This window comes from Rhineura floridana, chromosome 7, assembly GCF_030035675.1.
Source record: "Rhineura floridana isolate rRhiFlo1 chromosome 7, rRhiFlo1.hap2, whole genome shotgun sequence".
Lineage (NCBI taxonomy): Eukaryota > Metazoa > Chordata > Lepidosauria > Squamata > Rhineuridae > Rhineura > Rhineura floridana.
Genome location: NC_084486.1, coordinates 32,888,535 through 32,905,785, shown reverse-complemented (window position 1 = coordinate 32,905,785; position 17,251 = coordinate 32,888,535). Strand labels below are relative to the sequence as shown.

Genomic DNA, 17,251 nt, shown 5'->3' with positions numbered 1-17,251 from the left:
CAATACACTCAATATGACTTCTTCCCGTATGTTCTAACCGCTCTGGCCACCCCTCCTGACCCATTGCTATCCTTAAGGCATGAAAGGGCAGCCACATAGTTGAAACCAACTCAGAGATCATTCAGTGCTTCAAAATTATTTATTTATTAGTTAAATATATATATATACCAAGAGACCACAAACAATATATGTAAATATATGTAACATAATATCTATACAGTACAAAACACAATTATAATGATAAGAAATACATAATACAATACAAAGTCTCATAACATCACAGCAGCATCCTAAGACATAAGCGAGGGGGGAATCAGGAGCAGGGTATATAAAATACAAAACAAAAGTACAAGTACACTCTCTATAGACAAAAGTAGCTCTTAATCCCTGACCCACCCTCACTGATAATTGCACTGGGCGGCAGACACTGTAGAAGAATTAGGAATGGAGGTAATGTAATCTTCCCTCTCATTCCCATTCCAAAACATTTATTTGAATTGTGGAGATTCTTCTCTTTTGTTAGTTTTGAATCACACACTGACTCATTGGGGAGTTTCAAGAGTAATTTTTTAAAGAAAACAGCGGCAAGACAATCCCTCAGTGTCTGCAAAGAGGAGTTATTCAGAAATCAACATTCTCTCTCTAGTACTTATTTTCTTCTTCTAGTGCTGGTCTTTTCCATTTGTTCATGCTCTCTTTGTTTCCCACGCATTTCTCTTCTCTTGATTTGTGCACTTCATATACCTACCTGCCTGCCCGCTCGGGAGCTTCTGATTGGCCTTTGAGACTCCTCTGTTTCTCCTACATCACACTGTTAGGTGATTGTAATTGGCTTTTGGAGTGGGGTATATGTTTATTTGAATTATTTGGCAGGTGAGGGAAAATTTAAATTTTGGTTTGTTAAACATCTGAGGAATTAGGGGGTTAAGGGCTCTCTTCAGTCACCTTCCATTGCCTTTGGCTTGGGGTTCCTTGGGGGTGCCCTTTAGACTTGGCATGCACACCTTGGTGAATGCTGGATAATGGGGCCAGGATGCATGTATGAGGCTCATAAACATTTTCTTTTTTCTTTTATTATTTGATTTATATCCCGCCCTTCCTCCCAGCAGGAGCCCATATCCAAGGCTCACATAACAAAGGGGAAATTTGCTTCCAGTCCTTTGCTGCATGGCCACAGTTTGCAGCTGTAAATATGCCCAGCAGATAGGAAGGATGTCATCCATCCTTATTACCTAAACATACCTACTCAGACTCTTATAATTTGGTTGATTGGTTTTGCAGCTCTTCTAATTTTATTATATTCAGCATATAACAATTTTACCACCTAATTTCTCTCAAGTCTTCTTTTTGGGTGTGCTGGCAAAAGTAGCTTTTGATTGTAAGTTGCTGAAAACCTCCGTTAAGTACTTGCAGATCACTTAGGAGGGATTGAAAGAAAAGGTTTCTTTGAAGTGACAATTTCCTTTATTGAGCTTTGATGAAAACTAGCAAAACTTTTCTCCTTGAATCTGATTAATTTCAGGATTATATTTGTAGTGAATAGGTGATAACTGATCTGTGGTATCAACAAATCAATGTATACTTTTAAATTAATTTTTACTGGACTACAGTGCCTATATACCAGTCAACTTACCCAGTCTGGAAGAAAGTACAGTAATATAAAGAGCAACACTGACCATTATAATTATAATAGCATGCACATTTTCCCCTTTTAAATAGCCTGTCTAATCTTTTAGAAAGATCCCTTTTTAAAACTAAAGTGTTTTCCATTAAGGTATCCAGAATGGTGAAATGCTATTTAATCAGGACCGTAGAGATCCTCAGGTATCCTCCTTTTACAAATCAAAGAATGTCCCGTGAATCATGCCAAAGATCTACACTGCCTAACTCATGGGTACTTAAAGAAAGTGCTCTTGCCTAAGCTTTTATACAGTTTGCTTATATTTTTTAATAAGTCTAAATATATGTCTCCATTCTCATCCCTTTTATGGGGAAGTCCTGTGGGGGAAAATGGTACACCTGGACCAAGTCACTATAACTTTTAGTTGTAGCATTGCCAATCAGCAATGTGATCCTTAACACTTAGTAGCATTGTTTGGTAATGGTACATTCTTTGAATACCATAAATTACCATTTGATAACAATGCAACTAATTTTGTTATGGTGCACATCCTGGAAGGATATGCCATCAGTTCCCATGAAGAAGAAACCTTTTTTCAAAGCCAGTAAGTAAATTTCTTAGGCTGCAATGCAATATGTGTCTACTCAGAAGTAAACGCCATTGGGTTCAGTGAGACTTACTCCCAGGTAAATGTGTATTGGATTGCAGCCTTAGTGATAGGGATAGATTTTTCCTTCTTCTTGCTATTGAGAGATACAAAATGGGAAAGGTGGCATATATGGATCGTAGTGTCAGGACTGTGCACACTGTCCTGCCTTTGCCCTTCATATATGGTCATCTTATTCCCTGTCTATATAGCAATTGCATATGTTCTGCTTGTACATGATCAAGGCAGGATCTTAGAAAATGCAGGTTACAGCATGCTTGGAGAGAGTCTACATGCATATATGAACAATCAGACAATCAAATGAACATACAGGTGAATTCCTGACTCCCTTCCAAAGGGGGCTTTTATTGCCCTGAGGAGGCTGTCAGTTCTTGATGTCCCTAGCTAAAGCCTCAGAAAGCTATTCCATAAAAGATGTGTATTCTGGTTCCTGGTTCAAAGTTCTTAATCTCTTTGTACTCATGTCTCTGAGATTAAATATATAGTGAAAAATCTTTGAAACTGAGCTCTAGCATTAAAGCTGGCAAATGTGTTCCTAGCTCTTGTGTGCTTCACCCAGGGCAGGATGAGATCTTAGAGAGGTGTATGTTGCCAAACTAGGCCACTTCTTGGCATAATGACACCAACAGAACAATTCTCCATGCTAACCCAACTCTGGAAAAACGGCAAGTGTAAGAACATAGAGCAGGAAGGGAAATGGCTTTTTTAGTGTTCCATAAAATGTATTCATTCTTTCTGTCTATCTAAATTCTTCCTTTCTCACATCTTGTGTCCTAGACTTAGGAATGATGGAAATATGAGTAGGGAGCTTAAGTACAGCAATATCAGACAGATTCCCACTAAGTACGATGCACTGAATGATCATGTGAATCAACATTTAATTCTTACAAAAAAGCCTTAGTTGGTGGACAAATTGAATTTTAATGTGCTACATATTATAATCCAAGCTGTCTACCTTCCATCTCCTTTCCCTCTTCCCTCTATATTATCTTCCTTTCACTATCATTCCCAGAAGCTTTTAAAAAAACTAGATACATAATGATTTCTTAAAACTAAAACACAATAGTTAAAAAATTTCTACAATCATCTTCTTTCCCCCCTCTTTTTCATTCATTTGATAGTGATTCCAGAGTTTATTACTCAAGTCAACACTGCACTGGAAAATCTAAGCAAGAATACGATTCATCTGTTTGATGACAATCAGTTTGTTGACATCTCTAAGAAGGTCTATGACACAGTTCATGACATTAGATGCTCAGTTATGATGATTCGGGTAAGTTTCTTGATTTTTTCATTCATTGCTAATTGACACAGACTAGTCAGCCATTTTGCTGTGCAGCATTCATCCGAGTGAGAGCTAAACAGGGCAACTGGGCAGATATCACATTCAGAGATACATTCTTCCATAAAATATAAAGTATTTCAATTTTGCTTAGAGAAACTGCATTGTAACATTTGGGACCTACTATAGGAGACAGAACATGTATAGTGTAGGGACTCTCATGTTACTCCTTTAACTCAGGAAAAAGTTGTATTGCCTCTAAGAAAGTGAGCTACATTATATGCAAATTAAATTATGCAGAGTGAATTCTTTGCAACATTATCAGTATGTTCATTATTTTTTCTAAGAACAAAATATAAATATATACAGAAAATGTATGGATAAAAGTTTGCAAGGGATATTGACTTTCTTATATCTGGAAAGGAAAACGCATTCTGTTTCCAAGGCACTTATTTTCATGTTCCTTGGTATACTTCAAATATGGGACATTTTCTGTAGAAGCTGCATCTAAAATATCAGCTGCAGAATACTGCATGGATATTGTGAGAGACACTAGGGCTTTCAGGATTGGGCTTGCATCCACATTTTAAATTAGTAAATGAACTGAAAATCCCAAATTCACTTGTTGCAAATGGCACTGCACCTAACATGAATTGTAAAATCATGTATGAAATGCATTTGCCATTTTGATTTCCCACCTTGGTAATAATCAGTAAAATAACCAATGCAATATCTGTCTTCTTTGCTGTGCTTGTACAGTATGATGAGGCCAGAAAAAGATCAATTATGGATGTGACAGGAGGAATGGTGAAATATAGAAGGCTGTTTGCAGAGGGGATAGGAAGAAGTGAACACTTGTGTAAACACACAGCAGAGCTCTCCCCTGCTCCCAAAATTCTTCTAGTTTTATTGAAACTCTCTATTTTTTGCTCCCCTTGAAATTCCTTGGACACTCCATCAGAGACCAAACCTCCAAATTCTACTGAAATTTTGTTTTAGGCACAATTGGTTGCAGCTTTACTTTTGATGTTCATCAGAGTCCTGCAATACAACTTGATGCTTGATAGCTCAAGAGCAGTTGCACTCCTCTCTCTCTGCCTTCCCCTCCTCACAAATAGGCTTCCTTAAAGTTAACTGAAAACTACTGCTAGACTATTATGCAATAAGACATTTGGGCAGAGGCATTTAGTCCTATGATTGATTATTGAAATCTAATTTTTCTGTGCCACATGAAAATAGCCTGATGTTATGACAGGCTTGTAAATGGGTCACCCGTAAAAAGTAAGAATCACCTCAGCACAATGAGGAAATGACAATTTCCTAAAGTTGGTGGTCTTTTCATTTAAGCCACAAATTTCTAACATTGTCCTGTATGGACAGAAAATGTTTTTGTGGGCTAGTATAATTGTGTCCATATCTTGAAGTTGATGGGCATGATAGATTTAGAGGAGCAATGCTGACCTTACCCAACAGAACTGACATATATTTTTAGAATGCTTCACACTCCATAATTCCACAGGTTTACGTGTGAGAGGGTGTACATGTGTACTAATCAAACATAGAAATAATAATTATTTTTTATTATTATTTAGTTGCATTTCTAAACCGCCCTATAGCTAGCAGCTCCCAGGGCGGTGTACAACATGATAAAACCACAATATTTAAAATACAGCAAGTGTGTATTGCGCAGACAATATAAACATTATATAAACAAAGTAAAAGAAAACTAAAAAAATAAGATTAAAAGCTTAAAATACTTTAAAATGCCTGGGTGAAGAGGTGGGTTTTTACCTGGCGCCTGAAAGATGACAGAGAAGGCGCCAGGCGTATCTCATCTGGGAGGGCATTCCATAATTCGGGGGCCACCACCGAAAAGGCCCTAGATCTTGTTACTGTTCTCCGGGCCTCTGTATGGGTTGGGACCCGGAGAAGGGCCTTAGACGTCGAGCGGAGTGAACGGGTAGGAACATAGCGGGAGAGGTGTTCCATCAGATATTGCGGTCCAGTGCCGTTAAGGGCTTTATAGGTAAGGACCAACACTTTGAATCTGGCCCGGAAACATATTGGAAGCCAGTGCAGTTGGGCCAGAATAGGTGTTATGTGGTCGAATTTCTTCGTCCCAGTAAGAACTCTGGCCGCAGCATTCTGCACTAGCTGCAGTTTCCGAATCGTTTTCAAAGGTAACCCTACATAGAGAGCATTACAGTAATCCAATCTGGAGGTTACCAGAGTGTGAATAACTGAGGCTAGGTTGTCCCTGTCCAGATAGGGTCGTAGTTGGGCTACCAGCCGAAGCTGGTAGAACGCATTTCGTGCCACCGAGGCTACCTGGGCCTCAAGTGACAGAAGCGGATCTAATAAGATCCCCAAACTACGGACCTGTTCCTTTAACTATATTCTCCCAGGAATTTGAGTGATAATCTCGTGTTTGGGGGGTGAGGAAGAAGGGAGCAGGGCCGGTTCTAAAGGGCAGCCAGGTTGGGCACTGGCCTGAGGGCCCCGGAGCTACAGGAGCCCCTGAGGGCCACCTGAGGGGCCCTCCACTCCCCTTCCAGGATCCGTGCCCCCCACACATCCCACTTACCTGTCAGCAGGCTGTTTAGCATTGCCCTTAATGAAGATGGCGGCTACAGCTTCCCTAAGGTACTGAAGCCACTGCCACCATCTTAGTTGATGGCAGAGATGTGCGTGCGTAGCACACACGTGTGCCATCAACAATGTTGGCGGTGGAGGCTTCATTCCCCTTAGGGAAACCGTGGCCACCATCTTCATTAAGGGCAATGGTAAAGACTAGACAGGTAGGGGGGCCATGGGGGGTGCATGGGGGGCTCGTGCGTGCTTACACACCCACTCACCCACCGGGGGGCCAAGGCAAGCTGATGCCCAAGGGCCCCCGCATGCCTGGAGCCGGCCCTGGAAGGGAGACTTATTTTAGTAAAAATTGCTTTTAGTTTCCTATATTTATTTGACCATTAAGTTGTTTGGATTGTGTTGTATGGTTTCCCCCCCTTATGTCTCAGTTTCTTTGAGGGGTTTCTGATTTGTAAAAAGCAGACAATGAATTAAAAAATAAAATCTATTACATATTATTTATTGTACCTTGCCTTTTCATTTTCAACAAAATGCTTAAGCAGGCTGTATGTGGGTTTGTCCAGGGACAGTTCCTGGGGTTTGTGGTGCTGGTAGTCAAAGAAACCTGAAGAAACTCTTCATTCTTCCCCCCACCCCAGAATGAAAACTGCCCTACCCCAAGATGCGACATGGCATGCTCCTTTCTGCCACCTTTAGTCCATCCTACCCATGGGTCTACAGTAGGGATGGGAAACCTGCAGCCCTTCAGATATGGCTGGAATACAACTTCCACCATCCCTGATTATTGGTCATGCTGGCTGGGGCTGATGGGAGTTGGAGTCCAACAACATCTGGAGGGCTGCAGGGTCTCCAGAACTGGCCTAGTGGGTGCAAGGAGCACAGGTGGGAAAGTGGTTTAGGAATCACAGTGAATTAGTCCTAGGCAGAGACCCAAGATTGCCAGATGCTGGTGCCAGCTGTTGTTTAACCTGCATTAGAATGCTTAGCATTGGCTACTCAAGAAAAAGTTAAATAATCAGATAGGCCATCTGGACAGTTCTGTTTCATAAACTTCATTATGAGAGCTTGACATGTGAAGTGCTTTTGAGATTTGGTTTAATAACAGAGGGCACACTTTGCCATACCCCTGAACCCCAGAAATGAGCTAAAAGAAAGAATTGCATGTATTTTGAAAAGGGTTGCATTTCCTTTCCTAATTAGGTACCATCCAATCCATCAACACTAGTTTTATTTCTAGCTACCTCTAAGGTGCTTCAGTACCTTTGTATGTTATTTTGGCATATGTGCTATCCACAGCAGCCAAGGTGAGGAGATTAACATGCTTTACAGCCAACTGCTGGGACACACTGATTCTCTGCCAAACACACCAGGCTCCTCATTACACAAGAATCTGAGTACTAATGCAAGCAAAGAATTCTTGATCCAAATATGACTGGGAGATGCAAATGAACAAGGACGCCAATCCATGGTTGTGTGTGTATGGGGGGGGTTACATGAAAGGAAAAGGAGAATCTTTCAATGGTAGCTCCCTGGGAACTATTTCAGCCATGTAATTACTGTGGGATGTTACACACCCACACAGAGGGGTGGGGAAGAAGATCACAGCCAAGTGCTGTACTGCATTGCTGAACAAGCAGTGAAATATGAGATGAACTGTGGGTAACCTCTGTCCTACTGCAGACTCCATTATTGCTGTGTTAGCTGCTTTGCTAAAGAAGGACAAATTAGATCTAAACCTCATGAATGGCCCCAAACCATCCATTCATTCTGTGTATGCTGAAGTGCCTTGATGGTTTCCCTACTTGAGTTTTTCCCCATTGATTGCCACATATTCTACCACATATTCTGTTATAGCCTATATTGTTCAAGACAGAAGTCAAGTCCTCTTATATATTTGCCCATTATGGCTTGCTCCTTGTGTGAAAACCCCTGACACATGGATCTCATATATGGTCAGATTCATGTGCCTCAAAGGTTCATTTGAACCCATAGATGAGACTGAAGACAAGGTCCACAGATAATGAAATTGGTCCTAAAAATAGAACAGCTTTCATAATGTCTCTAGAAAAGAATACAAGCCAAAAAGAAATTTTGCACAGACTTGAAATTCAGCATTTGAATATACAGAACTTTGCTGGTGAAAGTCAAATTTGAGAGATGCATGTTGGTGCAGTGAATTTCTGTGGGGAAATGAAGCTAATTCAGAGTGAGGGCAGTGTCCTTCATGGGTATTGCCCTAAGGACATCATTTTGCCAAATCTGATTAGCTGGATGACAACATTACGTTAGCAAGCAGGACTTGGGGGTTTTTAGACAAAAATGGGACCTATGCTGCAGTTAGTCAGCTAAAAAACGAACAGAGGAGCACTGTTGCTATGGCCTTAATGCCAAGCAACCTGAATGTGTATAGTGCCATCCCATAAAAGAAAAGATATCCAAAGGGGACACATTTTGCAGGGAGAGAAAACACACAGAAAATTTACCTTCCCTCTCATTTCAACTAGGGTTGCCAGGCTCAGGGCCTGAGACTGATCCTGTATCTGTAGGAGAAGAGAAAGTCAGCCAAGTGCAGGTGTTCTTGCAACACTGTAATGGGAAAAACCACAAGGTGGAATTCTCCCTTCCACCTGCACAACTTTTAAAGATACAGAAGACCTCTTGGTTGCCAGGCCCAGCCTCTAAGCTCTTCTGTATCTTTAAAAGTTGTGCAGGGGGAAAGGGAGAATTCCACCTTGTGGTTTTTCCCATTACAGGATTGCAATAACACCTGTGCTTGGCTGACTTTCTTTTCTCCTAAGATACAGGATCAGTCTCAGGCCCTGAGCCTGGCACTCCTACAGTGGGCTTAACCAAAGTTGAGATGCTATGATTTTTTTGAAGTTTGAAAGTGAATGTGAATCCTCATAGCTACAGAAGTATTTTTGTGAAAATATGTATTGTGTAAGAGAGGGATGGGGAATAAGTGCCCCTCCAGATGTTGCTGGACACCATTTCCCATCAAGCCCAGCCAGCATGGCCAGTGGTCAGGGTTGATGGGATTTATGGTCCAACAACGTCTGGAGGGCCACAGGTTCACCTTCCCTGTTTTAAGTTTTACATATATAACAGCTGTTCAGCAGCTGAACAGAGATGACTGGCTATATGAACGAAAGGAAATATAGATCAGAAATCCTCCTGGCTTTGCTTAACTAACTTCAATTGCAGCATTCTCAAAATATAAAACTCACACCAGAGAAGAAAACCCTGAAAATAAGCAGAATGCAAAAAAATTCTCCAAAGCACACTGTGATTAATAATAATAAAAAGACCGGTCTATAGCTATGTAATTCTTTCATCCACTGAGCATATAAAGCAAACAACCCCACTGAGTATTGTACCTGTAATAAATCACTGCTTAACAACCAGAACAGTTTTTTCCCCTTTTGCTGACCATATGTTTAATTGTTTAATTAATGGATCAAACCATTTTTTTCACTTAATGTCTATATAGAGGACATTTCTACATGTGCAGTGTAATATCTCCACGCTTTAGGTAGCAAATAAGATAATGCATGCCAAGTGAAAAAACTAGGCAGAAACTGAGAAAAATATGTGTGTGTGTGTATATATATATATATGTATATAAATAAGACAGTTTTGAAAGCAACAAACAGAACTTCACTCAAGCTTGCTCTGGATCCCTATAAGGATTCCGTTAATCACCTAAAAATATATATGAACATAATTGTGATTAACCAAACAGAGGCTTTTATTGTATTAACAAAACGTTTCAGCTTCTGCCTTCATCAGCTGCTAACATACAAATGCTGTTACCAAGGTGGCAGTAACAGAGCTTTGGGGATGGAATGCTCAGAGGGGCTTCATTTGCAGAAGCTAAGTAGTGGTGGTACTGTCCTCCAGGTTCAGGCCATGTGGGGCCAATGTGTCCAGAGAGTAAATCCAAAAATTCTCCCTTTTAGTCAATGCTGCTGGATCTGCTGGCATCTCTATCGCTGTAATGGAAACGTCCAACAGGCTGTGACCCTTAGTGTTAAAACGCTTTGCAACTGGTTGCTCCACTTTTTTTGTCAAGATTGCTGACTTGTGGTTCCTGAAGCACGTGCGTAGGTCAGTTCAAATCAGCGCTTTATTTGCTTTTAGCCATAGGCCATTGCACAGCATACAACAAACAATTTAAAACCATACGACCATTAAAACAATACAACTTAAAATTTGCGATCATTACAAGGTTGGGGGCATTTTGCTTTTACGTAATTTGCTCTTAGCTTTTTTGCAGCTAGGGCAAAGTTGGCCACCGCAACTGTTACCTGGTTGTGCTTATCGGCCAGGAGCTCGGCTACTAGGATGTCGCAAGGTAACCCCCCTTTAAGGTTGATCAGAGGTGCTAGGAATTTGTGTCTAGGATTCCTATACAGGGGGCAAAAGAGCATGTAGTGCACTAGATCTTCAGGCACCTTACAGCCGCAAACACAAATTTGCTCCTCTATCGGAATACCCCGATACCTACCTTCAAGGTAAGCTGTAGGCATTGTTTGAAGTCTGATTTCTGTGAAAGCTCTACGCAAAGGGGCACTTGTTAGGGAGACGAAATAGGGTGGGACAGCATGATTGGGTTTAAGCAAGGGAAACCAAGCTGAAAAAGGGGCCGCCATTATTGTGGCCCTGTCTTGATTCGCATCATGGTTAAAAACCCAATTACGGAGCTCAGAAGTATTTAAATCTAAGAGTTTCCTATGGGAGAGGTTGTAGGTTTCAATTATTGCCTGACAGCATTGAGCCCAACCCCCAATCCGGTGCTGCTCGTGCCAACAGAGTTTTATAAGAGAGGTATCCTCCGAGATAGAGATCTTCCTCCAAAACCTTAAGAAAGCCAGATCAATTTTTGCTGCCAGCGAAGGGAGGCCTAATTCGGCTCTTAAATGGGCCGATGGTGTACCACGAGGAAGTCCCAGGATCTGTCTCATAAAGGTGTTTTGGAGGACCTCGAGGCTAGATTTAAGTGAACGGCCCCAAAGCTCTGATCCATATAAAAATTTTGGTAGGGCTTTAGCCATAAAGATTTTTAACATCGGCATGACCAGCTGGCCCCCACAGGCATAGAAAAACCTTCTTATTTGTCCTATCACTCTAGAGCCCGTTAATTTGGTGACCTCCAGCTGGGATCTCCATGAGAGTTTATCACTAAAGTTTATGCCTAGGTATTTAAAGGTCTGCACTTGATCTAGTGATTTCCCATTTAGGGTCCAGTTTGTTTTTGCCTTCTTATGTTTCCCACATACCATGATTTTGGTTTTGGAATGGTTAACTTGCAGGCGCTGGGCCTTGCAGTATTCTTCCAAGCGGGTCAGCATTCTTTTTAGTCCTATTTTATTTAGGGAAAACAGGGCCAGGTCGTCTGCATATAATAGTGATGAAATTTTCCTAGGCCCCACCGATGGAGGAAAGAAAGAAGGGGAGGCCATTTCGGGAATGATGTCATTTATAAAAAAGTTGAAAAGAAAAGGGGCCAATATGCACCCTTGTTTAACACCTCTCTCTGCTGGTATTTCTCAAGAGAGTGTTCCATTCCTCCCAAGTTGGACTCGTAAAAAATTAGACTGGTGGAGAGATTGAATAAACCACAATAGTCTTTTATCAACATTGGTTTGGCCTAATTTGCGCCACAGCAGCTCCCTGTCAATGGAGTCAAAAGCGGAGGAGAAGTCTACAAATGCCACATAAAGGGAAGCGTTTGGGTCCAGGTTAGACTTTTTTATTAAGTGCTGGAGGATATAAGCTTGGTTGACTGTGCTCCTACCTGTCCTAAATCCGGCCTGTTCTTGATGGATAATAGAGTACTTGGAGTCCCACTCTAGCAATTTGTTTAAAAGGAAGTGCCCGTACAATTTAGATGTCACGTCTAATAGGCTAATAGGCCTATAATTTCAGGGGTCCGAGGGATCGCCTTTCTTGAAGATGGGGACTATTATACTAGTGCACCAGCTGGTAGGGATGGCGCCGGTGGAGACAGGGGGCCATGATGGAAGTATGGCCAGGTCGTCGGGGGGAGACAGCAATGGTGATGGCTCACTCCCGAAGATGGCACGGAAATGTGAGACCCAGATTTCCGGAAGAATGGGGGGGATGGGCACAAAATAATTTTGGGCGAACCCCCCCTGAATTAACCTCCAGAATTCGGGGTCGTTTCCTTGAGATAGTGCCCATCCCAGGGCCCACCAGTTGTTGGTAAAAAAAGGCCTGCTTTTTTCCTTTAAGTAGCCTTTTATAAGCCCTTTTTAATGAGAGCAGGTGAATTGTGGCTGCGTCAGAGTTATCTCACCTGGTAGTTCTAATTTGGGCACATAATTCTCTTTTCTTAGTTCGGCATTCCCTATCGAACCATGATTTTGGGCCGCATGGGGTCCAGACTGGGGCTTTTTGGATTACCAGGGGTTTGAGCGCGTTGATGGTGTTCTCATATATCCTAAAAATGTCGACTGGGGTGTCTAAGGCCAACTGGCGAAGCTCTGACAAAGCAGTCGACTCTAATAGTCGTCTTACAGCCAACCCAACTTCTATTGACCATTTAAGGCGCTTTGACCCTTGCAGACTGTCCAGCATCGGGGCAGATGTAGATAAATGCGAATGGCAAGAAAAGCCACTGAGGACAAGTCTCAGGGGGAGGTGGTCGCTGTCCGGTCTGGCTTCGACAGAAAATTCTTTAACAAAAGCAACTAAGGGAGGTGACCCAAGGATATAGTCCACTACGCTGGCGCCTTTCCCTGAAATGAAAGTATGAAACCCATAAGATAAGTCCAGGTACAAGCCATTAAAACAAATTAACTGGGATCTAACAATCAAGGGAAACAAGGCGCGCCCATTTTTGTTGGTACTCTTATCCTGGGACAGCCGATGTAAGGTTATCAGATCGTCCGATGAGGCCCAAAGGTTATTTTCTAAGCAGGGGTAGCTGGCACCCATTCTTGCGTTTAAGTCTCCGCCAATAAGGAGAAGGTGGGACGGGTAATCACATAAAAGGTTGTCCAGATAGTTTTCCAGTTCCGACCAGGTGGACAGAGCTAGACAAGGATGCAGGGGGGGGATATACATTTAAACATATAAGGGGGGGAATCAGAGGCACATATTATTAAAGGCAGACAGATGTCAGGGGCTGCTCCCTGGGGCTCGATGATGAGTACGTCCAGTGTGGTAGCTATCAAAGTTGCTAGGCAGCCACTACCACGACCCATAGCTGCGGTTCTCTTTGCTGGCTTCTCCCAGGTCTTAAAACCCTGTAGGGAGAGGGAGTTAGTGTCTAAAAGCCATGTCTCTTCAAGACAGAGGATATCAAAAGATTGTAAAAAGCCAGTCAGCTCCAAATCCGCCACCTTATTTTTCCATCCTGCGCTGTTCCACGAGAGGAAGTTTGTATAAGGGCCCTGCATTTCAGGACGGCTCTTAAAAGTTTTTTGTTTTTCCGGCGGTGATGGAAACCCAAGGGGGGACAGTGGGAGAGTGGAATCTTTCAATGTTTGGTTCTGTCATTGCATTGAGTTTTCCAAGACCGAGTGTGTCCGGGTTTAAGATGCTGACATTTGAGGAGATTGGGCCATGAGGGCGCACCGGGGAGCATGGTCGAGGCGCTGGCTTCCCTGGGGATCCCAGTTCGTCGGCGTCCAGGTAACACATTTCGAGCCAGGAGGGGCCTCCGGGGGCTTAACTCCATGGCTTGAGTGCCTGGCCAAGGTCAGGCTCCCCGGGCTTTGAGCTATGTTGTTAAAAGAGATTGGGTTTATTTCAGCCGTTACCTGGTGGGTGGTGCGGCTTGGAGGTATTACACTCGGGTTATCCAAGTTTCCAGTTTGAGCGGCAGGAGGTGTCAGGGATTTAAAGTGCGACAGCTCACCTCTGTGGGAGGGAAAGTGGTTACCAGCTTGCAGATCTCCCAGAAGCATTTTAAGGTGAGCCAATCTAAGTATGATTGCTGTTTGATCGTTCTTTGGTAAGCCGCAGAAGGACTCGATCAACTGGGTTTCCTCCGGATGGAGTGCCTCAACAAAGAGGTCAGATGCGGGATCTAGGTCTTCCAGTGGGGGAATAGTGCAAGTGGCTGGCTCTGTGTGGAGCACATGGCTTGGCAGATTTCTGCAGGTTTCTGGCACCTTGGCACTCCTGTGGATGGTTGGAGCTAGGCCAACAATGCCTAGTGATTGTGGGGGAGCCACATTCACGAAAAACCGTGTGATTGAGATCCCACTGTCCACAAAGGCGGCCCTGCTATCATAGACCACTCTGGCTAAACTTGAGTTCATAAACGAGACGATGGCACGTGCGGTCCTATAATTATTAAAAATATACTTGATGCGTTTGATGTGGGATATGTGGAACTACCCAGGGAGAATAGTCTCCATGAGGTCCAGAAAGTGAAGTTTCCGATGGTGTTGTATTTGGAAACCGGGCAGCTTTGGATAGTTTATTAGAACTAGCTTATCCAGAATCAAAGTCAGATTCCACTGTGCTTTAATTTGGCATCTCTGGACCTCTGCCATGTCCAGTCCGGGGATAAAGGGGGTGCAATGGCCTTGAGAATGCTCCAATGCATGGACAGATGGTAAAGGGGGGGATCAGGCACTTGCAAGAGTGATGGAGGGTTAGCCTCTTCTGGGGACTTGATTGCCACCTTCCTCTTTGGCGGTTTTTTGGAAACCTCGACTGGATGTATCTCGAAGGGCAGGTTGGAAGGGTCAAGTAATTTGAAAAGTGTTTTGTAATTCAGTTTCTTGTACCAGGGTAATCTTGGATTTTTTATGTTCTTTGACTTTTTTGAAATTTTCTTTGGGCGTCCTCGGTTTTTTTTATGCTTAGGAGCTCTTAACCTTGTTTGCGAGTGCTGACTGTTGGTAAGGACTGCCTCTCTATCTCCAGTCCCTCGGGAAACTCTCCCGATGGCGTTTACCAGGGTACTCAGCAGGCTGTTACATTCAGTAATGAAGGATTTAATAAGATCAAGTTCCTCCAAAATCAGGAAAGACCAACCCGCTAGGGGAAAGTTTTTTGTATAAGGTGGGGAAGAGTCCAGCGGTTTTTTTTTTAGTTTTGAGGGTTTCTTTAAACGAATCACTCCTGGTAGGTGCAGAGTTTATTGGAGCAAAGCTTCTATATGTACCTTGTCCTTGCCCTGGGAGTGGGGCTGGGAATCTGCATCCGCTATTTCTTTAGCTAAGTTCGGAAGGTAGGGGACATCACTTAGCCAGAAATTGTCGCTTTTGTAATTTAAGAGAGGGGCCCAGGGACGGTTGTGGAGAGAGCTGCGACACCTCCTGAGGTTGAATCTGTTCCTGCTTTGGCGAAAAAAATTGTGTAATCTTAGCCTGCCGGTCATTCAAAAGGGCGTCTCCTGTTTGAGGCATTATGCCTAGGTCTTTATACCTCTTTCTTGTAAGTACCATAGTGATATTGGGCCTTTGGCACTCTAAAGCTCAGGGTGGAACACAAACAGAAAAGAATAGGAGAGAACTGTTTAAAGTGTGGCAAAACTCTGTCTTTCCCTTTAACTGTCTTGCGATAATAGCAGAGTGGGAGTCCTCCCCCGTCGTTCTACTGATGAAAGGCTTTTCTTTCTGTTGACTTTCACTTTTCGCCCTACAGACTGTCACCAAATTAATTTTATTTTCTTACCTACAAGTTGTCTCCCCCAGCGTAGAAATTTGCTTGCCGGGGTGGGAGGGTAGATAGCTGTTAAGGCTTCAAAGGCTGCTCAGGAAGCTGTGGGGGTAGAGGCCTTGAAGATTGGTGAGGTGAATAAACAAACAAGCGGTCAGGCGAGAAGGCAGTCCCTTTTGAAACAAGACTAGCTTGTGTCGGCCACTTTTAACAAATCTACTGGCATGGACTGTTGAAGATATTGTTGAGGATATTGAGTTTGGTAGAGCTGTTAATATCTTCCAAGTGACGGAGGAGGAATAAAACAACCAGTGATGCTTGCCGCCATCTTCCTTCCCACACAGTTCAGTAGGTCAGTTGTGGTCTTTCCTACATATTGGATATGACATCCTGGTCTTTTGCACTCGATGATGTAAACTATATTGCAGGACCTGCAGGTGCTGTTTTGTTTGATGTAATATGTCCTGCCTGTCCTAGTGCTTGTAAAAGTGGCTGTCTCCCTGAGGTACACACAGATGATGCAGCGTTTGGAGTGACAAGGATGAGGCCCTGGATTGGTGATAGGTGGCTTAATCACAGCTCTCACCAACAGTCTGCGCAAATTAGGAGGTTGGCAAAATGCTATAACAGGAGGCCTCCTGATGGCTCTAGTAAGATGTTCAGAGTTTGCCAGCAATGAGTAGCTCTCCCTGATTGCTCGGTGATAGTTAGGAGATGCTGGATGGAAATCTACCACAAACGGAATCCATTGCTCTCTGCTCTTTGACACCTCAGTATAATGGAGGAGGTTTTCTCTGGACAGAATGGAGGCTTGGTGGATGTTGCAATTGATAATATGTGGAGAATATCCTCTTAGAAGAAGGTGTTCTTTAAGTTCACTGATCCTTGCAACCCTGTAATGGCAAAAACCACAAGGTGGAATTCTCCCTTCCCCCTATACGACTTTTAGAGATACAGAAAACCTCTTAGAGGCTGGGCCTGGCAACCAAGAGGTCTTCTGTATCTTTAAAAATTGTGCAGGGGGAAGGGAGAATTCCACCTTGTGGTTTTTCCCATTACAGAGTTGCAAGAACACCTGCACTTGGCTGACTTTCTCTTCTCCTAAAGATACAGGATCAGTCTCAGGCCCTGAACTTGGCAACCCTACTCCCTTGAGACCTATCTACTCCAGACTTCCCCTGTCCCTCTTCATCCTCTCTGAGGCCTTTTAGAACCTCCAGGTTCCCCACCCTTAATTATGGCTGGGACCCTGCAGCTACAGAGACCTTCCCTTCCCTCAGACAGATGAATGAGAGGGCCCCGCAGGTAGAGCCTGCAGGCAGTGTCCATGTATGGTTTCCTCGTGAGTCATTGCCTGGTTGATGTTTGGTAATGTGGATCAGGGCCTACTTGAAGAGCAAGGTGCTGGAAAAGGACCAGCGAACCCCTGCATCCATCACACTATTGT

The 17,251-nt window shown here is 43.2% G+C and overlaps 1 protein-coding gene across 6 annotated transcripts in view; it reads left to right on the top strand.

Annotated features, from left to right (window-relative positions):
- CTNNA3 (catenin alpha 3) overlaps positions 1-17,251 on the top strand; it is a 1,138,512-nt gene that overhangs the window by 896,060 nt on the left and 225,201 nt on the right. For all 6 annotated transcript variants that reach the window (XM_061635143.1, XM_061635147.1, XM_061635148.1 and 3 more), the window contains one exon: positions 3,410-3,561. In XM_061635143.1, coding sequence (XP_061491127.1) covers positions 3,410-3,561 — 152 coding nt within the window. The remainder of the gene's footprint in view (positions 1-3,409; positions 3,562-17,251) is intronic.